General features: G+C 42.4%; 2 protein-coding genes across 4 annotated transcripts; one reads left to right on the top strand and one right to left on the bottom strand.

Moving 5' to 3' along the window:
* The first annotated feature begins 12,245 nt into the window (after positions 1 to 12,245).
* On the top strand, positions 12,246 to 16,947 carry LOC124656889. The gene is made up of 7 exons (XM_047195548.1): positions 12,246 to 12,391; positions 13,437 to 13,586; positions 13,680 to 13,746; positions 13,822 to 13,905; positions 14,015 to 14,136; positions 14,545 to 14,624; positions 15,038 to 16,947. Exons 1-7 carry the CDS (start codon positions 12,246 to 12,248, stop codon positions 16,945 to 16,947), a joined length of 2,559 nt encoding a protein of 852 aa, XP_047051504.1.
* A 1,078-nt stretch (positions 16,948 to 18,025) lies between these two features.
* LOC124652259 (probable ubiquitin receptor RAD23) lies at positions 18,026 to 22,857 on the bottom strand. Of its 3 annotated transcripts, none has more exons than XM_047191277.1 (11): positions 22,724 to 22,857; positions 21,200 to 21,361; positions 20,823 to 20,876; positions 20,301 to 20,389; positions 19,883 to 19,948; positions 19,578 to 19,755; positions 19,163 to 19,300; positions 18,916 to 19,032; positions 18,724 to 18,836; positions 18,564 to 18,645; positions 18,026 to 18,437 (listed from the first exon to the last, which is right to left on the bottom strand). In XM_047191277.1, the coding sequence occupies exons 1-11, from the start codon at positions 22,787 to 22,789 to the stop codon at positions 18,309 to 18,311; spliced, it is 1,194 nt and encodes a 397-aa protein (XP_047047233.1). In that variant the 5' UTR covers positions 22,790 to 22,857; the 3' UTR covers positions 18,026 to 18,308. The 3 variants fall into 3 exon arrangements, with proteins under 3 accessions (XP_047047233.1, XP_047047234.1, XP_047047236.1); XM_047191278.1 differs by having other exon boundaries at positions 19,883 to 19,945; XM_047191280.1 differs by having other exon boundaries at positions 19,883 to 19,933.
* Between the last annotated feature and the right edge of the window lie 1,270 nt (positions 22,858 to 24,127).

The following is a 24,127-nucleotide window of genomic DNA, read 5'->3' as shown; positions in this document are numbered from 1 at the left end:
TACTTTTACATGGTAGAGTTGGTAATCATGTATGATTCACCTGAGATTCATTGTGTGATGGAGTAGAATATCATAAATATTTAGGAGAAGTATGATGTGAAGTAAGGTGTTAAATGATAATACCTGAATTCATACCCAAAACCATGGCAACTATGCCAAGTATGCTAGAACCATGGTCCATAGTCCGAAGAAGTCTTACCAAATCATATTATGGTACATAAATCGTTGAACTATAAGAGCTATGCTCTAACAAGCATGTGTTTTGAGTATCCATGTTATGATCTCGGGAGATCATGTGAGGTTAGTATTCAACAAAATGGAAGCTAAGGTAGTAGTTTCAAAGGAAATTAGGTCGATCACAACTATTCTAGACCAATTTGTTCAACTTTATCCGATTTCAAATGAGAAGTTAGGGTAAATGTTGAGACAAATAGTAGTAATCCATATATACGTGCTAAGTATCACAACATAAACCTATATTATGTGGTGTTATATACTACACATCTGAGCCTGATGTTTAGAGATGTTTTTCCCAATTACTATATTCGGGCATATAAGGATGTGTATTATAAGCACAAAGTTGATTTTTCTTGGATTTTCGTTGATTGACTAGATCCATACATGAAGTTTGACTTTGATATGCAAATGAATGTTGCAATATCAAGTTCTTACTTGATGTTATAGATCTAGAGGGTAAAGGTATTCGTGTAAGGAATTGACGAATTTTGAAGATTTTGAAGAAAAGATAAAGGTTCACTAGAAGAAGGAAGTAAAGTGTGGGAAGCAACCACAATACTTTAAAGGAAGGACTAATCAAAACTCACTTTTATCCTCAATCAAGGAGTACTTCAGCATGGAAGGACCATGAAAGTGAGAAAAATGGTGAATATGGAGCAGTAGAAGTGGAGCCATATTCATTATGGAAGAGGGAATGAAAGTGAAGTCACTTACGACGAGCGGTTTTCTTGCAAAACAAACCCCGGAAGAAAGAAAATGGACAAGTAAAGCCGCAACTGATATAATAAGACCTCAACTGATATAGGGTAATCATGAAGAGAAAGCACCTGAAGTCATGTATTTGTTGACTAGAACTATAAAAGGGTTTAGTCCACAGCTGGTGTGTAGATAACAAGAAGTGGTTGTCAAATAAAACCCTACCACCCAAATAATTGTGTTATATAAACATTTAGTCAGAGGATTCACATCGGATACCCACAATTGTGTGGATACACCGCAAAGATTTTTCCTGAGACTCTAGAAAAGTACAAACTATAAGCCAGACAAGACCAATTCTCTAACCATGGAGTCTAATGATTAGAAGAAAAGTAGCTTGAAGCCCATTAGAAAAGTCCAAGTGGGAGAGGAAGTCTGAATGAGAAGTATTAAGATATGACATTTGGAGTGTGATGGACCAAGAAGAAGGTCTGAACTGAGAGGAGTCTGATCTTATTTTCATAAGGTTGTTGGGAACTACCCATATAACGGTACTCTTAGGAGGATGTCAGCCCAGAAGCCGAGGTTCATATCTCGAAGAAGTAAGGGTTAGCCCCTAACATGAGCGGGTAATTGATAATTACTCAGAAGTGAAAGAGCTCAAGTAAGTCTAAGATAATGAAGTTGGATGAAGAATATGTCGGAGGACAATCAAAGCTAAGAAGGCTAAAGACCGAAGGAGTTTCACCATACCAAAACTAATGATTATTAGAAAGATTCCTTTCATGGAACCTAAATAAACCAAAATAAGGATAATTAATATAAACTAGAAGCCATGATTGGATGGACTAAATGAGTCTAATTCATTCGTAGGAATAAACCACCAGGACCATGCCTATTGTAAATACCTTGCTAAGTACCATTACAATAAGTTTCGGTAATAAGGGAAGACAAAACCCCACCTTAAACAATCCTTTTCAGAACTCAATTTTTGATACCCAAATTAAATAGGAAATTTTCACCACAACCATCAGTAAAGCCCATAAGCACAAGAAGATGTCCCAATCACTGGATCTTCAAAGTAAGACAACACGCTTATAGTGTTGGAAGAAATCATAGAATTGAAGATAGTGAAAACGATTCAATGTCAGACACTAGAAGACTCCAGGAAGAAAAAGGACAAGGGATATACTCAATTATATCTCGTAAGATTACTACAAAGTTCGAGAAGGATCATGATCTGCACATGTCATTTCCACATTCCGAAACATGAGAGTGTTCAAACTTTGGGACGAAGTTCAGTTTAAGGGGGAGAGGCTGTAACATCCTAGGTTTAGAGGCTACAAAAAGAGAGAATACAGATGTGTGCATTGCATTCATGCATAGAAAATCCGGTGAATTTTCGCGCTTTCAAATAAAATTTGTCACACTAACTGATGTTTCACTTGACTTGATGGAATTGAAGTAGCTCATCAAGTCAATCGCTATAAACCTCAATGTGACCTTTGCTAAAACCTTGTTTTGGGTAGACATAATTTGATCCATATGTTGGATCACATGGAACTAGAACTATTACACAAAACTTTAAGTGAGGATCACATATCAAATCCTATAAAGGATCATAACATGGTATACCTTACAACAACACATTCTTTAAGAATGAAACTCTAACTTATTAACACTTAAAAGTTAGCAACTACCTTTGTGTGTAATTTAATTCACTTCTAAACGTATTGCCAAATATGGTAATCCATAGGGTCTAAATTGCATAAAAGCCACACATTCTTATTTAAATCACAACTTATTAAATATATGGAATATCACAAAACTAAATTCGTTTACATTATGAACTATAGTTTCAAACTATTTGAATAAAATTAACTATGAGTATTTTGAAACTCATATGATCATCCCTTGGTGAAATCAAACATGACCATCAAAAAATTGGGGCATAACCTTTATCTTTAACATTTTGAACACTATTATAATTTGGAGACACTCACACACGATATAGTGCCTCATCCACAATAATAAAACCATCCACAAGACATTTAATAACAAATGCCACTTGGCTATCCAAAAATAAGTAGTATGAGAGGATAATGCTCATGCAACATAGGATGCAAATATCTACATAGCTTGCCTCCTAAGCTATGCCACCTCATGCTCAAATGATTGCTATGGATGAGGGCATGAAAACGAAGCATCTTACTCAACAAACCAACACAAGAGTCACCCACCTATGTGTCATCATACTAGAGCAAGCCCAAGCCTATAAAAGGAGCCACACCCCTTCATCCATTTGATCATCTTGTAGCATGATATAAGGAAACCAACATATAGAGCCACTCCATACATTAGATAGGGACAAGGTGAAGCAGCTAGGAGGTGGAGGCATGCCACAAGATGCATGTTTATCAGATTTCCTGAAAAACAAGCTACAGAAGATAGCAAGGTAGAATTCCTAGGCAGACCATATATTTACGAAATAATATCATCATATTTTGAGTAGAGCCCAAGGATGTGTCAAAGTATTGAGAAGTGAGAGAATTTATAATACTAACCATAGCCATGTCCATGCATGAATACAAGAGAAGTACTAATCCTAGTTGTTCAAACAACTTGATCTTGGAGGGTGAGAGCCATATTCTATTAGTAATACCTTAGGGAGACCAAACCCTAATCAACCCAACATGGTATCATCACATATATATGCCATATATCAACCTAACTTGTGAATCACTTGGTGATCATAAGTAGAACCCAACCACACCTCATTTCCAACTTATGCTTCAATTAGGGAAACATAAGCAAAACCATAGGCCATTCAACATGAGATCAACTCCATATAGAATATTGTTCCCTAACTTGGGTATTATGGATCATAAGTATAAACCAAACCATATATACCTTAAGCTTAAACACCATCTAGGTGATTAGTGTTAAACAAATATTAAACTCTATCTTGCTATCCAGGTTTCTTGCTTAGTTGACCAAATTAAGTAGTGTTTTATAATTTGGACCACCATCTTAGCAAATGCATTAACCATGATAAGCATAGGATCTACCCTAAGAATTTCAAGCTAAAGTTTACTAAAACAAGATTAGTGATTATAGAATGGATCTAACCATTTTTCTAAATCCCTAGAAAATATGATCACATAAAATCATGCCATGAGATCATACTCTTAAATAAGGAACCAAATAACAAGCATTCATTTGTAAATAACTTATTTGCAAATGTGTACATGATCAAAACCCTAACCACCACTTGGTAGTTAAGATAATCTTCTAAAAAATAATTTGAATACTCCTAGGTTAATATTTTAAAATCATATTGATTGAAAAAGAAGTCCCAAAACTCAAATAGCAATTAATAATCCAATGTGTTAACCCCATAGAAAATTATCCTAGTATTTCATTATTATATTTGGAATCACTTAATAACTTTTAGAAGGATTCCAAATAACAAAAACTTATAAAACACAATAGAGTTCAAATTTGAATTCAAATAACAATATATAAAATTTAAAACAGAAAATGAAAACAGAAAATAGAGAGAGGAGGAGACTTACCTTGCAGGCCGCAACAGAGCCCACGGAGGAGCCGATCACCAACCCAGCAGCAGCCCACGGCGTGGCCCAGCCCCAGGCCACCATACCGTTTCGACTAAAAAGAAGACAGACGTCTTCGTATTCCTCTCCGAGTCAACAGCACAGAGGAGAGCACCGACCACGTCCCTCGCTGACGATAAGGATGGTCCCGGACGTCGCCAACCATCTCAGAGCATTGCTCTATAAAATCTGCGTCCGAGCTTATCCAAATGTGTCCTGATTCGTGCCGTCTGCCATGCCAACATCTCCGTCACATCTCGGCCGTCGCCGGTAGGGATATGACGATAGGGATCTTGAGCCGAGCTATAAAAGTGTGTAGAGGATCACCGTGATCTCCTTGATCTTCACTGCCATTCCAATCCCACTCTAGCTCGCCCTATCTCTCATATTCATCCACTACCTTCCGCCGGTGTCAATCAAGAACCGGATGGTGGAGGCCACCCCAAGCTCAATGGAGTGGTCCACGAGAAGCGCCAGGACTCAGTGATCATCGAGGTGGAGTCAATCGTCCAAGGGAAGCTCGGAATCGAGCTAACTTTGAAGTTCCCTTTCGGTGTACTGCGACGGTATCAGCGAGGTGGATCTTGTTCCCATGCACTATCTTGACCGGCGAGCATTCCACGCATCGAGGGTGATCTTGCGCTTCTCAACAACCCCTTATTAGCCTCTAGCATCCACCGTAGCTCGCTAGCGCTGTTGGCCGCCATGCGCCGCCGCAGGCAGTGCTCACCGGAGCAACTCCGGTGACCATCTGTCGGGGTACCAGCACCATCGTGTTCCGCGTGTCGTGGGGATGCTGGCGCACCCATCCACGCATCTCGAGAGGCTCTAAATTGCAACCGCCGTCGTGTACTGCCTCGCCGGCATTGAGCCGTCGGGAGGTCGACATGGCCAGTGGGGCCTGTTGGTAGTTGAATTGGTATTCTCCCTGCGTGGCAATTGACTGGTCAAGGGTTCCACTAGTTAGTAGCAGTAGCTAGGGTTAGACCGGGTACATTTAGTATTTCTATTTTAATTCAAATTCTAGAAAATAGTTACAAGTTTACAAATTCATATAAAATTCATTTCGAATCAGAAAAATATAAATAAGAGATCAAAATGTCCAGAAAAATAAACTCCATTTACTAAAAGTATAATATCAAATTCTTCAGAAAAATAAAAATATAATAATTTAGCACTTATTAATTATGCCTTTTCTTTTATCCTAGATCCAATTAAAATTCAATAATTAGTTAAATGTCATACATAAAATAATAACCATTTAGGAAATAAAGAAAACACAAAATTAATTTATTTGATCATATCAACATTAACATTAACATCATTATTTATATTTAAACCTCTAAGTTGTATTACCTTATTTATCATTTTCTTTAAATAATAAAAAAATGAGAAAAATATTAAAACTTAATATTACTTTGTAGTCAAAAGTTATTTATTCATTTCAACCTTTTACTCAACAAATTATTAATTTAAAATTCAATAACAAATAGGAAACCCTAATGCCACCATGCATTAAACCCTAACTTCAATATTTCATGTGAAACTCTAAAACCCTAGGGGTTTATGAAATATGATCATATGAACTTCACCCTTACTTATAGATCCTTACTATGCAACAAATAAATGCATTCTCCCGATTTAGTAAATAGAACAAGCCAAATACACATGAAATTATTATTTCATGTCTTATTAGTTAAATAGACCTTATATGATTCCTTAATGGTCATCCCTAACATGTTAATTCTTGTCATCATCATTAAGTAGTGTCACACCACCTTGGTTAACTAAAGCAACAACCCTATTTAGTAATTCACTTAATATGCTCATGCTTAACTATGTCATGCAACTACTAGATTATTATGAAACCATCTTGTTTTAGATCCATCTAACACCTATCTAGGGAACTAAATTGTGGATCCTAGTAAACCCTAGAAGCACATAGCTCCTATTTGAAGTATTTCTTGTTCATTAAGAAGCATGTTTTTCCAAAGTTATTCTTTTGAAGTAAATAACAAGTAATCATTAACCATGCCCTATAGGACTTAAACTTGACAACTGCTCTTTACATACTAAGATTATATCAACTACTATTCCATATGTGCTAATGTGATTGCTATACAGTATTGAACCACTTGTATATGATACCAAGATAACCAAATCCTAATAAGAACCTTGTTTGTGATACCACTCTAAAAGTGCAACACACCCTAAAAAATCTTTACAACTCACCAATCCTAAATGATAGGGTTAGTATACGCTTAGAGCGATTGCATCTCATACTTATGCATTATAGCATCTTTGCTAGTTATTTAATTAAATATTGTTCTTACCAGACAATGATGGTATTTCAGAATTTGGAGTTATATCATCTCGAAGCTCTTCCCTGCATAATCTTGCAGTCAAGAAAGGCAAGTTCATCACTTCCTCATGCCATTTGATTATTTTTATCAAATTATTTGCAAAGTACTATACTTATCACTCCTGCATTGAAAAGCAAAATATTACTTTACAATTATGAATATGACTATGTGGTGATGGAACCATGGTTTGAGTTTATGGTGGAGGTTCCATTGCAACTGGGAATGTATTCACATAGGATTAACAACGAATGTCACCTAGTGATTATAGCGCAGTATATTATGTGTTAACCATTAGATCTATAATGGCTCTGGGGAAGTCAGATGTATCTTCTTCCTTTCGCATATCAACGGTGCCTATTTGTCGTAGCCGTGTGGGTGCTGTTGGTCCCACGATAAGGTTGAGAGGCCATTAAGCTCTCCAGTCCCAGGTGGACGTCTTGTGCAATAGGGTCTATGAAGGATTGTATCATGGTCGTGGATCAAGCTCTCCAGATTCGTGTGCGATCGAGGGCCCTCTGAATACAAAAGGGTGGGTATGCGGGGTCGAAGAGAAGGCAGTGATTGGCTTCGATCTTACACCTGTCCTCACACCAAGGAAGTGTGGACGAGCACGCGACTCAGTTGGCAACAAGGATAAGTTTTCTTATGGGTAAAGTAACACACCTCTGTAGAGTGTATTGAATTGTGACTTGTCACTCCCTGTTTCGGGAAGGAACTGCGAACGCGGCAGGAAAGGAACTCCATGAAGTTCTGATCAACCTGTGAAGGCTGACGGACATAGTTCTTCAGAATAAAAGCAACCTTTTGAACAAATGTTTACAAAAACATGCATTGCCTATGACTTTCTGGACTATGGCTGTAGCTAGTGCATGATACACCTATTTCTATTATTGAACTTGCTGAGTACGCTCGTACTCATCCGTTCCCTCTTGAACCCCCTTCTTAGATTTAAAGTCATCGAAGGAGAAACTACTGTGGAAATCAAATACAAAGGAGTCAACTACAACAAAATGGAGAACCCAATCAATGAAATCAATGGAGTCAACTTCTACATCAGCTAGGTTGGAAAACTAGACTAGTAATAAAAGGGAACCTTTTCCCTAATCCTAGCACCTAAGTAGCTAGAGTTCTATTAGATTTCTTTAGCAAGTAAAGTACCTCTAGAGCTAGATCTAGCCATAAGATAGTCTACGACTTGTTCTTTTGGAGGTTTATTTGCAGTTTTACCTCACTGTAAAGTAAGAGGCTATGTTGATCTTTTGTAAAGAGCTTATGTGTAATTCTATAGACATGCCTTGGACTCGCATATGTTTCTATTGTACCACTCCGAGGGATGTAATACTAGTGGAAAGGTGTTTGATTGATGTTATGTCAACGACTTGCATATTACACCATGCAGTGGTATGCTGGGTCACCGCAACGGTGGTATGCTAGTGGGGAAGAAGGGGAAGGGCAGAGTCACCATGGATGAGTACACGAGCAGAAGGTGCGCAATTCGGGCAAGGATGGTGTGGAATTGCTACGAATTGGAGAAACATTTTGGGCTGAGAATCGATTGCTCTCATACCATTTGTTAGGATCCTGATGGATCGCTGACGAACTAGAACATGAAGAAGAGGATTTTGGGGGGAAATCGGTAAAAAAAGGGTAAATTGCAAGAACTAAGTAAAAGGTGAATTGTGGAAAATATAGATAAATTTAGGGTTTTATTTCTTGGTTGATTGCACAGGGTACAAAGCTAGTTTTATAAAAACCCATCGTCTAGAAGATGATACCATTGGTGGAATACCAATACTACCCTCAAACCACTAATAACCTCATATTACCTTACATACTAACAACGATGCATCGGCAGGACAAATTGCCACCCTGAACAAGGGCGCGTTTGGTTGCCTGCACCGATTTCCTGCATGCCCGCGCCAGCGAGATGGGATCACATGCGCGTCGCGAACGGGCCATGGGCCATGAAAGCCGGGTCGTTTAGTAGCCTGTGTGGCCTTTTGTGCGCCGGAGAAGGAACCCATGCCCCATCGATTGGTTGCCTATTTCCAGCCCAACTTGCACGCAGGAAAATAGGAATCTGCTGTTTGGTTGCTCAAATCACAGTTCCATATCCTTACCACAATTCAAATAGGGTGAGATTACCATGCCATAGCATCTTACATACGATCAGAGACCACTCAGAAGAACAAGATCGTCACGATCACCACGATGAGGAAGGCGATGATGAAATCTTTGACCCGGCTGGGACGTACCTCCGGTGGTGCTCCTTGTAGAGCATGTACTTCCTCCGGCGGCAGCTGTGCTAATGGCACTGCCTCATCGATGGCCTGGTCTTCCAGGAGCTCCTCTTCCAGGAAGGTGAGGTACTCTTGTTGTGTCTCCGCCAATGATTCATACCCTCGGTAGCTGCTGTTGGAGTAGCCATTGACCTGATCTTGGCAGACTCTCCATGATTTGTACATTCCTCGAACCGGTCCACGGAACACCACATACCACTAGCATGGTATAAGAAGAAGAAGTTATCGATCACAACGATTAAGCAATTCAGAAAAGAGCAATAGAACAACACAAGTGTTGACATCAAATGATAAACTAACAGAGGCATGCATGATCATTCCAAAAGTGGATCACAAGTTCATCGTACACTACCATGGTGTCATCCTATCACCACAACAAAAGTGGGTGTCATACTAACACCGCAAGTTCACCATCACCTGAGGGGTTAGTATATACCACCTCATCATAGTTACAAAAGGGGGCCATCAAATGTTTTTCATCCTAGCTACTACTAGAATTTACATCATCATCATCATCATCATCATCATCATCATCATCATCATCATCATCATCACCAGCTCCATGCATGCATCCCTGAACCACCCCCTCAAGGGCACCACTACACCTTGGAGTGGTACTTGCCAAGGTAGTTCCTCGTCCAGAGGACGCGGTGTGGCTCCATCATGCTGACAAAGCTGGAACCCTGGGCCTTGTGGTCGACGAGGTGGCTGAGGGCGGCCATGAGATCATCCTCGGCGAAGCCAAGCATGTCCATGACCGCATTGTACAGGTCAGGGTGCATGTCCGTGGTCTTGTTGTCCCCGATGGTTGTGCGACGTCCTTCACAGCAACAGTCATGTTGGTGAAGGCCACCAGCTCGTCGTCGGTGAAGGCACCTCTCTCCCTCTTGTCGGTGGTCGCCTTCTCAGGCGCGTCGGTGGCCTTCTCAGCATCGAGGTTGACCGTGTCGAACTCCTGGGTTTCAGCATCCTCAGGTGCAGGATTTGCTGCAGCCGAGCCTAGGGGCTCACTTGATCCCATGGTGTACTAGCCGGTGGCGAGGCCGAAGGAGAATATGGTATGAATCTCGTCGTAGTTGGCAATGGTCACATTCAGGAATTCCGCGTCCTTTGGGTGATCCTACGATACAAAGGGACAATGATGTTAGTTCAGCTCGTGGCTGATCAAAATAGTTAGTGAGGTGGACTCAGTTAGTGAGGTGCTCACCGTGACGTGCCCGCAGTAGTGCTCACCCTCAAGGACGATGCATTTGGTATCCTCGCACCACTGAGCACCGCTTAGATCGTGGAGCCTGCTAATGGTGAGCCACCTCTGCCTCCACTTCCTCAGGTGGTTGTACACCTGAGTGGAGCAGACGGACACACCGCAGTGGTAAAAAAGGCCCTTCACCACAACATTGAGATGGACTTCCTTGAATCCTTTGTCAGTTCTCACTCCGCTCTGGATCAAGCCGCACATCTTCTCCAACACGAAGCTGGACATGAATGGAAGCCATTTCATGGTGGTATTCCTTTCCCGCCCGGTCTTCAAGGCCCTCTCCGCTTTCCTGCGGTTCTTGTTCTTCTTTGTGGTGGCCAACCTAGCCGCGACCTCTGCCGCTACCTGAGCCACCAGGTCAGACACAAGCAGAGGGGTGACCACCACCTTGGAGTCATATGATGGCTGTTAATCGGGAACTTGCGAAGGGATTTGAGAGTCCCCAACGCAGATAAGCGGCTGACTAAAGTCACCACAGAAGGAGTCCTACACACATCGTAGCAATATAACGTGAATCTACTTGGAAACAAAGACATGTGAATATCACAAACCATACCAACAATCATCCTAAATTAGATAAGCAGTTCATCGCAACGGTGAATAGCACAAACCCTTGCAAAATCATGGCAGGTGAGCACATTTAGGACAAAGTAGTAACCGGAAATGTCAAACCCTAGCAAGATCATGATAGCTCACCACAATCCGAACTAACCCCTACTACAAGACCAAACCCTAGACAAGATCTGACAACTCCTAACCTAGATGTAAATATTACCGCGGTACCGGGATAAGGGATGGTTTACAGTCATCGTCGGAGGTGAAGATGTACTGGACCAGGAAGTAGATGAAGCAGCCTAGATGTACTCGCCACCGTCTCCACCGCTGCAACCGTCGCCGACCGGAGATGCGTGCGCCTCTTACCTGCTCTCCGACGGGAGGAGGAGCTCGAAAATTGGGAGGGGGGCAGTGGAGGAGGGGGTAGAAATAGGCCATGGGGCGCGACGGGATTTGACGGAATCCTTCCCGCCCCCTTTTCGCTTTTCGCCGATGCAAGCCGCAGCTCCCGCCATCTCTATTCTCGTCTCCGCCCGTGTGCCGAAGATTCCCTTTTGCATCGCCGGGCGTGGAGATTTGCCTGCACCGCTGGAAACTGCCGAACCGGGCGTTCCTCCATGGCCTGGCCCGACACTACTTTGAGAACCGATTTCTGCAAGAACGTGGCTCGGCCCAAGCAACCAAATGAGCCGAAAATTGCTGGCCGAATGCACAGTAAAAAAGAACGATGCTACAGCTACATCAAAGGAACCAAAAGAGAGTGACACAGTAAACTTTCAGTTCTACAGCGAGAAGCGCCTTCTTCCCTTTTCGTTGTCTACTCCTGTAGCTCCTGCTGGGTGCTGGGTGCTGGGTGTGGAACCCACACGCGAGCTGGAAGCCAATGGCAAGTCAAAGAGTCCTCGTGACTCCCCATCCGGCGGCTCAGGTCGCACCAGTACGCTCTCAGCATCTCAACCGTCCAGCCACCCCCACACCCATAACTAGAGTCTCCACGCGGGCCCACTGTCAGCCTCACTGACACCCCCACTACCCACACTGTCGCACAACACCTCTCCTGCTTTCTCTCCCAGCGCCATTCGCATGCATCATCAAGATCAAAAACCCCAATTTTTCCCCCTTCTCCCTTCCCCTCGCCGGCTCCTCTTGCTGCTCACCCGAGAAGAGAAATTTGTGCTGCTGCTCGGCCCTTGCATTGCATTTGCGTGTGGGGGCGGCGGCCATGGAATCGGCGTCGGATCCGAAGGCGGAGGAGAACCCGGACGTGTGGGAGCTGTTCCGGCACTACGACAGGCTCTACTTCCGCGGCGCGCTCGACGACGCCGCATTCGCCGTCGAGTGGACCTCCCCGCGCGTGAAGACTTGCAGGTACGTGCGTAGGCCTCACCTCTCGGCCTCCTCCCTGCTGCTGCTCAAGTCGGTTCTTGCGCCCCTGCTTCTTTTATTTTGGGCGTGCCAGGTTGCTGCTAAAAAAAAATCCCCGGCTGGCTCGCCGATTTTTTCTTCGATTCTTTCAAGACCGAGCATGCCTAGGATCGCTGCTTTAGATTCTTCGTAATCTCCATAAAAGATGCCCCCCCCCCCCCCCTTTTTCTTTTGTTCTTCTTACTCCTGCCTTAGATTCCCCCACCTCGATTCTTTGCAATCGTGCCTTTCATTTCCATTTCTCGATGCGAGAAGCTCGGTGTTTCCGAGTAGATCGTGCAAAATGTTCAAATTTCAGAGGGGGGTTTTTAATTTTGGCCTACATTGACGCTCTATTTCCCCCCGTTGGATAAGGGCGTGGGGGTGATTACAAGGAGGTTAAATTACTACTGAAGGTGTTCGAGTGCTGTGTATATTAATTAAACATAAATGTGTTGCCAGAGGTTGTGGCTTTACTGCTTTAGGCCAACCTCCCTGAGCATATACTGCATACGAATTTTATCGGGGAAAAAAAGAATACTGCATACGAATAACAGACTCTGCTTAACGTTATCGTTTTGCTGTACTTACTTATTCAGTGTAAAAATGGGTACGCATAGCGGAAGGTGGTTAATCTGACATTTAGATCATCTGGATGCATTTAAAATATTGAATATGGGTTTGGGCACATGCCAAATTAGTTATTCCTAGAGAAATTGGTGTATACTGTATATACTTGAATTATTGCTTTCAGATATAGCAGTTTCCTATTGACTTCTTGTTCGAGCTAATTATCTCTCTAGGTAGTAGTAGGCTGCATCATATCCTTACCAAGTTCATCATCACATTAGCTAGATAGACCTCTGCAAGAGATATTTTTTTTACTGCATGTTGATCTTGGGCTATAAAATGTGTGTTAATATAGTGTTTCGCTCAGTTATTAGATTGTGTTTGTAAACTTTATATGAAAAAGCTTAATGGAAGCACTGATTTCATTGTCTATAAGCAGTGGTTTCGGATCCTGTTCATTTGGAAGCAAAACCATAACGCTCTATCAACCAATGCTGCAACATCGCACAAAGGATGATCTGAAGAACGCCCTTCTGCATCTGATGATTCATGCTATCGTATTTATGAAGCATGGTATGGCGAGACTCAGGTAAATGTTCTCCTGTTAAACTAAGATTGTGCGTTCCACTTTAGTCATCTCCCAGCCTGCCTGCTGCTTAATTATTTTTGTGAATCCGTGCAGTATGCATGGTCCTGTTTTCCGTGATTGGATGGATGCTATCAACGCTTGCTCCATTGAAGATTACCTGGTTAGTAATTTCTGGCAGATAAGTTCTAAACCATTATACTCCATTGATGATTTCGTTTTCGCTTGCGCCACCCAGAGACCAAAAGGCGGCTATTGTATCACCACCACCCATGATTTCAGTCCGGAAGAACTCCAGAGCATCCAGGGAAATCTGTGGAAGGTACTACTTTCCAAGTTTCCAAAGCTCTCTTTCTTAATGTCCCCTTTTTGTTGTTAAATTGCTTTCTAGTTTTACCTGTTACCGGCGTGTTCAACTTCTTACATTTCAGTGTGAATCATGTGCCGCTACACTTTTGAGAGCCACGAAGCTGGGCCCTCCATCTGATTCCTGCTGTATTGAGAATGTTAGCAAACATGCTACCTGTGGCAACATGCTTTGCAACTGGCACAAGTAAGACTGCATAAGTTTGCGCTGACGTATAAACTCATCATGATTATAGGATAGCGTCGTAAAATTGTACCTTACATTCTTTTTTTTTCTTCGAAATGGGGCAGCCCCAGCCTCTGCATCAACTGGTGCATGCGGCTCAAAATTGTACCTTACATTCTTAAATATTGTTTTGTCGCACAAAGTCGATAAAATATGCCGTTGGACCGTGGGTGGTGCATCTGATGTTGCGAATTTGCCTCTGAATCATTCAGATGCATAATGACCTCTCAAACTGATAAGTAGATGCATGTTCCATTTTTTTAATACTCTTGGTGGGTTATATCAATTTATCTCTTGATAATATTTACTTTTAACTATTGTTTGCGTGGTGAATTTCAAAGGTGCATTGACTGATGCTCTTGTCTGCAGCCACAAGATGAATTGTGGTGGTACATATGTGGTGCCGAAACAAGGTCAAAAGATGGTTCCGAAAGGTTATGCTGTTGGTTGTAAGTTCTGAACTAACTTAGCCCCCGCGCTTCATAGTTTTCCTACTATGTAATCCACCTTAATTAGTTTGGTTTACAATCAATCTACATTCTTGTATCTGCCATTGATGCATCATGTTCGTGCAAGCACAATTGAAGTATGGATTCAAGCTTCTCCATTTTTATAAGGAAACACGTTAATTATTGTCAGCATGCAGCTCTTTCTACACTTGAGTAACTAAGTGGATCATATAAATGTTTAGATGTAGTGAACTTTTGTTTTGTTTTATCATTTCATTATGCAAACTTCGGTACTTCCAACATTAGTGTGAAAATGTCATTCTCCAACAAGAACGCAGACTTTAGAATGGCCCCCAAGACAATTCCTGTTATAGCTAATGTTACCATATCAACTAACAACATGGCTTGTTCAGGTAAACAGGGGCTTCTTACTGAAACATCCAAGTCACAAGATGCTGTAGAAGAATCATATTCAGATGAAGTTCAGGAGAATTCTACTGTGCCAAAACCAATTGTGCCTGCTATCCCTCAGAGAAAGGCAAGCAAGAGTAATATGCCTGTAGATTTTCAGAAAGCAATTGTGCCTGCAACCCCTCGGAGAAAATTGAAGCAGGAGTTTGTTTCATCGGAAAAGTATGAGCTTTTCTCTATAGGAAGTTGCAAAAATGAAAACACACTTGGTAGTTGCTCCTCAAAGAAGCCAGAGGACTTCCAGAGAAAAATTGATTCGTCTGATTCTCCTCTGAGCAAACTGAAGCGGAAGCAAACATCTATTGCTTCGAAGAAGCATGAAATTAGATCTGTAGAGAGTTTCTACAATGCAAAATCGTCGAGAACTGACACCTCCACGAAGGCAAGCAGGTGGCATAAGCCAGAGCACGTTCAGAAATCCAATGTCCAGCCTGCTGCATCTCAGAAAAAACTGAAGCTAGAGGAAGACATGACTTTCTCTCTAGGGAGTTATAAAAGTGCAAAACTACCAGGCGGCAGCACATCCAGGAAAGCAAACACGTGGCACAAGCCCGAGGGTGTTGAGAAATCCAGTATCGCACTTCCTTCTCCCACAAAAAAACTGAAGCTTGAGCAAGACTTCGTTGAGAAACATGAAGATACAAAACCACTTGGAAGCAGCACCAGAAACAAAGAAGGCAAACTTCACAAGCCTGAAGGCATTCAGAAAGGCAGTGTTCTACCTGCTACCGCTCCCAGAAAACTGAAACAAAACTTGGTTGCGTCGGAGAAGAATGAGCTTTCCTCTTGTGTGGGTCGCAGCAATGCAAATGTACTGGACAATGTGTTCTCAAAGCAGGCACACAAGCAGCGTGACCCTGAAGTGACTCGGAAACCCATCACGCAGCCTGCCGCCCCTCAAAGTATACCCAAGCAGCAAAACATAACCAACTCCTCAGCCAAGGCAGGGAATCAGCATAGTCCTCAAGATTTTCAGCGTGCTGTTTCTCAAAGTAAACTGAAGCAATCAAACCATGTTGCACCTGAGAGGCAAAAGACAAGAAGCGTTGCGCCTAAGATGCAACAGACAAGAAGCGTTGCACGTGAGAGGAAAAAGAGGAGAAGCGTTGCACCGGGAAAGAAAAAGGAGTATGCTTGCGTTAGTGTGTGGGCAAACATCTACGAATCAGAATGTTCAAGTGGATCAGCTGAGCCGCTTGTAAACAAAAGAACAGAGCGAAGGAAGCGAGAGAGAGAACGAGCAGTTCAGATAACCTATTCTCGGTCAAGGAAGCGAAGTGCCAGCGGAATGAGCTTCGTCAAGGCCGAACCTGCGGAGGAAGAAGTCTCATCTGAACAAGCCAAGCCACCACCTCGATCTCAATGCTTGGAGTTCATTCTTATTGGTACTGCCCACAAGGTGGTGACTCAAGACCCTAGAGATCAGTTCCGACGACCAGCTCCACGCATGGGCATTGTTGCCCCTTCTGCAGATCAGGTGAAGACTCAAACCCCAAGAGGTCAGTCCCAGCCATCAACTCAAACTCTTAGAGATCAATCCCAGCGACCAGCTCCAAGCATGGATATTGTTGGTGTCTCTCCTGTAGGCCGGGTGACGACTCGAATCCCTAGAGGTCAGTTCCAGCCACCAGCTCAATGCATGAACATTGTCATCTCTCCTGCGGACCTGGCGGCAACTCAAGCCCACACAGATCAGTCCGTTCCACTTCCATCTACGTGCATGGACATTGCTGCAGTGCCCTCTGCTGACCAGGTGATGACTCGAGCCCCTGTACATCAGTCACAACCACTAGCAGCAAGCGCCATCGCCACAGATAATCCTGACGTGATAGACATATCTGATGATGACTGAACTTCATCTCCATCAACTCTACACTTTGCTTATTCTGGATTAACGCTGGCAGTGTTTTCATAGTTATCAGATTCATGATTTTACTATACGATTTTACGATTTTACGACTTTACGACCCAAATTGAGTGGAACAATTGTATGATCCTGCTAAGTAAGATTTAACGATTCTGAAAGTTAGGATCCCGCTGTTTGTGATGCACTGATGCTACCATAAAAGTTCGACCCGATTCGGAATCACGATTCTGACAAGCTCTTGGCATATTCAGAGGTTTGGTTAGCGCTTACTATCGTTTTAGCATTAAATGTGTATATAGAGCATCAAGGTATTAGCTTTACCACTGTCGTTATAGCATGAAATGTGTAAACATAATCATGGTAGCATGACTGATTTGCTGTGGAGGGCGTGTACGACTTTGATCTGAACGTCTGTGCAATGCGCATGGTGTACTGGAGCAACTGCAGTGTATTGTTGAAAGATGGGCATATCTTGAGAAAGTTGAGACTTCTTGTAAGTTGTTACTCTGTAGATCATTTTTGCATCTCTGCAGTTCGACAGATGCAAACACCAAATCTCTAATACATGGTGTACATTTCCTATGAGCTGAATGATGAAAGTTTGGCACCTCCGGCACCTCAAGTTGTTAAAAAAAAAGTATCCCTGCTACAGCATATGGTCAGCTGTGCTGCTCCATTTCATATTTTCTTCACTGTGGCGTGTTTCTGGTTATTGCCACTCCTTGCTTGCCATGGCGTTTCTACGAATATATGCATCTTACTGCAGTGCTTGGTTAAATAGACACGAGTATGGACTTCATATACTCGCTGGAATTTCCCAGTCTTCATGGTACCAAAGCTTTGGAAGTATGGCCCGTTTTTAGTGCAACGAGAAGCTAAGACAACAACAACAAAAATTCATGGGCTGGGCAAAGAATAATTTCTCTTTTGTCTCGTACTATGTTTTTCTAAGCGCACAGCTGGTAACGGCAATGAGAACGGGGTCACGGACTCACGGTCAGTCACACCCAAAAGTAGACCGAGCAGCCAGGTGATACAGGCTTGTTCAGAAGCAAAGAGCTCATAACGCTTTAGAAACATCCATTTCGACTATCACTAGATCAGCAGATCCAGTAAAACTGACACAGAACTTTTATAAGCTGTTGTCAAGTCTGTAATTAACACTCAAAGATAATCTAGAGCATGTACTAATTTGTAAGGCAGAGAAGAATTTTAAGACTAAAGAAGACAAATCTCAAAAAGATATCTAATGCCTGCCCTGAGTGCGGGAGTATCAGCCTCCCACACACCCTTGCTCCAATGGGCTTGTGGCATCTGCATGTAATTCAGAAACAACCCGCTCCGTCTTACTGCGGCCCTCCGTCATCGAACTCATTAATGTGGTCTAACAGGTAGTTTGCAGCCAAGGTCTCATCCTTGTTGCAGGCGAAGTACACCTCCAGAACAAGCGCCCGGTCAAAGCCCATTCCTTCAAGCTGCATATGCAAAATGCAATGAGATTGTATCGTGGTGCAGCAAATAACCATGATACTATGACAAGGTACAAGAAAATGCAAATGCGGGCAGTCGTCAAGTAACGTTCTCAAGATCTATGGACTTACACGAAGTATAGCTTCATTCTCCTCAGGAGTAACAGCTATGGTCTGAGGAACAACTCCCTCTGCAAACTGGTCTAGGAGATTCCTGGTTCAGCAAGCATGAGACTGTCAAACAACATGCAAAGTTCAAGTAAAGTGTCACGAAGGGGGAAAAGATTCATACTCGTCTTCATCACCCTCAGCTGGTTCGTTGATTAAACGAAGGAACTCAGCTTGGTTGTCCTGAATCAGCTGTAAAATCTGAGGATTCTGCTTTCCCAGCTCTTGAAGCAATGGCTGTAAACAAAATGATGCATTAATCAATTGTAATAAGCAGATTACTTGACACAGGAAAAAAGAGCAGCAGCACTAGTACCTGTAAGATTTGAGGGTTAGCCTGCACTAAGGAAAGTAAGCTTCGGAACTGTGCATTGTTACGCAAAACATCCAGATTTCCCTCACCAGCAGCATTTGCTGAAGCATTTGGAAGGGCCTGCAAGTTAAACAGGGCAAGCGTTAACACTTAACACTATAAAAGAGGAAATCACTCCCAAAAAAAAAAAAAAAAAAAAAAGAGGAAATCACAGAACCACAGGATGAAGGGAAAGGGAGGGAGAAAGTACTTGAGGGAAGAGGTCCAAGGGACTAGCATTAGGTCCAGAAGAGGCAACTGCAGCTTGAGTTGCTTGTAAAGCCTGGGCAGGATCAGCTGGCTGGGCACTTGGAGGTGGTGCAGGAATGTCCATCGGCTCAGGAATACCCTGCATGAAAGATCAAAAGGTATTAGTTATGTAGCCAAGAGATCTGCAATATAAGTTATTTCAATATGAATTTACCACGGTATCCCCTGCATATATATATTACATAGCTAAATTACTAGAATACATAAAATCGCCCTAAAAGAGGTTACAACAAGTAAATAACCATATAATTTAGACATCTAATATGCTTATTTGCTTGTCTAAACTTGAGAACAATGAGTCATAATCAAACCATCAAAGGGGACCTGAGAATTATTAAAGTAGGATATCTTCTTACAGAGTATAAATATTCAATAGCCCTCTCCGGATTGTTGAAAGCAGCCCGTAGGGCACGCAGCACAGTGTCTCTGTCCCATGTTCCGCCACCCATTTCAAGAATCGACTGAATTGTTGCCTCTAGGTTGCTCCCCGCAACAAGGTTTGAGGCAGCCTGACCATAAGGTTCTGCTTCAGTGCTGTACAAAGGATGGTAATAAGTCAATGGGATTAATAGGGAAGTAGTATGACTTCAGTGAAACAGGAAATGTATTTATGAGATTACAAATCAAATTAAGATGAAATGAAGAAAATAAATCGACTCACGAGACGGCAACAGCAGGAGCTGGGGAGGCTGTGGCAGCTGGACCAGGAGCACTGACAGGTACACTACTTCAGTAAAGATAAGGATATAGTTATCTAGCTGGCAACAACCACTTGCCATATAACATAACAATAATAGTGCAAATCAATGAGAGGACAGCTATCATTTACCGACAACCAACTTTCCTATGTAAGTTAAAAATAAACTACAGCTAGGATGTAAAATACTATGTTTGTAAATATAGACTTCTGCCTCTTATGGCATGTCAATTAAAGCGCTAAACCAGTATAAGAATTTTATATTTCCTGTCAAAAATGTCTCCAATGAGAAAAGTAGAGAGCAAAAGAAGCCCTGAACACAGCGGAATAGAACTGAAAAGGGTCAAATCAGGTTTCTTATTTCAATATGGGTAAAACTAACATGGGTGCTGGTGCAGTCACTGCTTGAGGTGCTGGGGTGACTGGAGCTTGAGAGGCAGGAGTAGCAGGCACTGTCTGAGTAGGTGGTGCCTGCAAAATAAATGCAAGTTAAACTGTGGGATCTCAGGAATAGAAGGATACACAGCCAGGAAGCACTGAAACATATTAACATACTCGAGCATAATCTTTTTTGTTGGGAAATAAGCAAGTAATGATGACTTTACAAGAAAAACACAAGGTGATAAAAATTAATCCAGTCAAGAGATCGTAGTTGAGAACTTCGTAAAATTTTCAATTCTAATTCAACAAACTTAAACCATACTGATTAACTATGTCTGCCTATTAGAGGACAACAAACTTAAACATACTGTAGTTTCAGTGACTAAATGTGGCAAAAGGTGGTACTATTGGCAAATAACTTCAAAAGCTTTAGATATATGTATAAGAAAATTTTGTGCCAAATGAACATAAAGTCACATTAGCCATGAGTAGCCCATATCAGTGTAATGAAGTTCCATCTCACCTGATTTGAGGGTTCCTTCGATTTAGCTGGAGCTGCACTTGATGAGCCCTTATTCTGTGAAAGGAGTTGAGTCAGAAGCAATAATAACAATTATCAATCTGATGATCAGTTAAGAAAAAGCAATTGTAGGCTGTCATTTATACACAAATAAAAGGAATGATAATAGTAACAACTATATCTTTCAAGGAAATTCCAATACATATTGAAGTTCATTACAATCAGAGAGTTCAAATTCTTGATATCCAAAATAAATACTTAATGATGCACAAGACGAAGATTGTAAATTTGTAATGAAGATATTCTATCATTTTTTGTGTTGCTATGCTAATCCAGGACATTATGAAATCTATTAACTAGTACCAAGCAGGATGCCCTACCTGTCTAAGCATTATCACAAGAAAGTTGTTTTCAAGAACTTTGTTTTCCTCCAACGTAGTCTCATCCTTAAGCACCTTCCCTTGATGTACAAGCATTTGCTGGTCAGCTGGGTACACATTCTGCCCTTGTGAACTCTCAATGAGCTTCTTCACATCCGAAATCTGCACAAATGAATCAATTATATAAGTTGTAGTTTTCCCATAACAAAGGATCTAAAGAACCAGGAATTCACATGAATCTAAAGGCTACACCCCATACTACACAAAAACATGGCCAAGAGCCCAACATCTTTTGCACCTATGAAGAATCCAGTCTGTGCTGATGGTCTATTCACGTGATCTTGCAATGTCCCTATTACTGACTACTTGCTAACGATTAGGTCAGGCTCAAGCAATCTGAAAAGAAACAGAGATGGATGGAACGGGCTCGACATGCTCACGATTATTTTCATAAATATAGATTTATGAAACGCCCGAAATACCAAATCAATACCATAATGGGCCCATCATGAGGGCGTTGCACATAGGGGGGAAGATGACAATATATACAGTGTTCTTTCAGTTAGTTATGTCAAACCTTCTATATTATGTGGTTTTCAATCAAGTGATAAAAGCATATGAGTAGCAGAAATGCTCAACTAGCACCACAGTTATAATTAAGGATGTCCTTCGCCTTTCTGTTGCTACCCTATGTACTGCAAGGGTACATTCATACAGAGAGAAGGTATCTACAGCCTACAGAGAGTACAATTGTGGTCAGCCCAAACCATGTCCCCAACATTGATCCTCTAAATCTAATTCGTAACATCGCTTTTCCTCTGATTGTTGCCAGCATACTATCTCTTCGTTTTGAGAAAAAAAACATTCAAAAAAATAACGACACTATCCATACTCACATAGTCCTAATCTATTTTGGCAACAAAACAAGAGGTTACTAACTAACAAGTCAGCATATTCTGAAGAAAACATGTTTTCTAGCAGCAAACAACTGTATGTATTTCCAAATCTCCTGCTGCTCCAATCTGAGTGGGTAATCAAGGGCTCAAAGTTTCATCAAAATATACACCCAGAAAAAAAATTCATCAATAGATGCCACCTACAGCCTGAAAGGAGAAAGTCCCAACAGAACAAACCTTATCTTCCACACTTCGGTTTAGGGTCAGGATTCAAGTCGGTTGTGCATCTGGTAAACACACCAATCAGTCCAACCCCGCAAATTCTACACCCATGTATCCGCCAAACATTCACAATCTACTCACCGAAACGACCACAACCTAGACGAACCCCGCATCCGCTCTCTGCTCCGCCCACGGCATAACCCAAACCGCAAACTACAGATTGGAACAACAGTAAACATCCGGGCCCTCACGCGACTCGCACCCCGCCAGTCCCGCACGCACGCAACTCTACCAATCGCTCCGCACCAAGCAACCCAGCCCCGCGAGCAGCTCAGCAATCAACAGCCCTAAATCTCGCCCAACCCTCGCGACGACGGACGTACAGATCGGGAGCGGCGGGCGGTACCTTGTCGGCGGGGTTGACTTCGATCTGGAAGCTGGAGCCCTTGAGCGTCTTCACGGAGACCTTCATCTCGCCGCGTCGCTCGCGTGCGTCGCCGCGGCGCTCGTCGAGTTCGAGAGGAGGCGGAGGCGGAGGCGGAGGCGGAGGGAGAAGGAGAGAACAAGGAGGAGGAGGAGGCGGCGAGTTTTCTCGGATTTGTTTTTTGTTTCGGCCCCCGAGAGCGAGGGCAGCGTGGACGGGTTGGTTTTCTAGGTTAACCCCTCTGGTCTGCTGGATTTATATATACGGCCGTACTTTTCTGCAAGGGTCGCTTTTTAGGTTTGGGTTTTTTTTTTCAATCGAAAATACGTGCCTGGCCATGAACCTGATGTTGGGCCGGGCTCAAATTTCGTATTTTCAGCTTCTAGAATATTTCGAAAAATATTTGCATGTAGAGGAAGTATATACGTGTGTGCGTGTTATTTTTCGTACTCAGAATCAAAAGTATGTTAGTTTAGGCAAAAAATAGAAGACAAGTTTCGAATGAATGAACAGTACGATGGCAACTCTCTATGCAGATTGTATGTAACTTAGAGGTCGAAATACTATGTAAGTTAATGCCAGCGTAAGTATATCACGTCAGCGGGATAGATGAGGATATCTCCTTGGTCTCTCGATGTTGCATTGAAGACATTAAGCTTTGCGCTTTTCGTTGTAACACCCCGTCCTCTCCCTCTCTTCTTAATAATTGGTGTAACGGCCATGATCTGTCCTGACATCTTTGCCCCCCATCTCCTCTCTGTCCTCTAAAAAGTTGTAATGATCCTTGTAAGCCTTTGTGAGTTGTTGTAAAATGTTCGGGCCGGCGTAAGCCCGCCGTAGTCCAGGTCAAAAAAATATCACGTTTAGGAGTACAAAGGTTCTGAATATTTCCATTATTTTTTCAAGTTGGGTGCGACTTCAAGAGCTATGGGTAGACAAGGACACTAATTCGATGGTGCACCAATAGGGAGCGGAAATTCCGGCCTCCACTTACCCTTGAATGTCGAGCCCCCCGTACCCTATAATGGTAACTTGTGGCAGGGGGCCTATTTAAGGCCCCCTTCTTTCTCAATGGTTTCCCATCCTCTGGGCAAGTATTGAGCATAGTATTTTATCCTCCGTTATTGACCTCTAAAGCTTGTCCATCTCTCAATCTCTTAAATGATTCTTGCATCTTATTGACGGAAAAAGAGAGAGGGGATCTAGATCATCTACTTCTCCACCAATCAAAATATTCTCTTATTGAGGGGAACATTCTAGATCTAGATATTGGAGTCTTTTGTGGATTTCCTCTCTTATTCCCTCGTAAGGTTTTGTAACTTTGGTGGAATTTGGAAGTGAAGGACTTGAGCACTCGTGTCCTTTGCCATTCCATAATATGCATTG

This window comes from Lolium rigidum, chromosome 5, assembly GCF_022539505.1.
Source record: "Lolium rigidum isolate FL_2022 chromosome 5, APGP_CSIRO_Lrig_0.1, whole genome shotgun sequence".
Taxonomy (NCBI): Eukaryota; Viridiplantae; Streptophyta; class Magnoliopsida; order Poales; family Poaceae; genus Lolium; species Lolium rigidum.
Note: the sequence above shows the minus strand (reverse complement) of the source record. Positions and strands in the feature narration are given on the sequence as shown.

Bases quoted from the DNA above. Each gene is read 5' to 3' on its own strand.
- LOC124652259 (XM_047191277.1), bottom strand. From the start codon at position 22,789: ATGAAGGTCTCCGTGAAGACGCTCAAGGGCTCCAGCTTCCAGATCGAA. The intron at 19,033-19,162 runs GTACTTTCTCCC...TTTAACTTGCAG, and splicing joins CCTTGGACCTCTTCCCTCAA to GCCCTTCCAAATGCTTCAGC. The intron at 18,438-18,563 runs GTAAGTCCATAG...TTGCATATGCAG, and splicing joins AGAATGAAGCTATACTTCGT to CTTGAAGGAATGGGCTTTGA.
- LOC124656889 (XM_047195548.1), top strand. From the start codon at position 12,246: ATGGAATCGGCGTCGGATCCGAAGGCGGAGGAGAACCCGGACGTGTGG. The intron at 13,587-13,679 runs GTAAATGTTCTC...GAATCCGTGCAG, and splicing joins CATGGTATGGCGAGACTCAG to TATGCATGGTCCTGTTTTCC. The intron at 13,747-13,821 runs GTTAGTAATTTC...TGCGCCACCCAG, and splicing joins GCTCCATTGAAGATTACCTG to AGACCAAAAGGCGGCTATTG.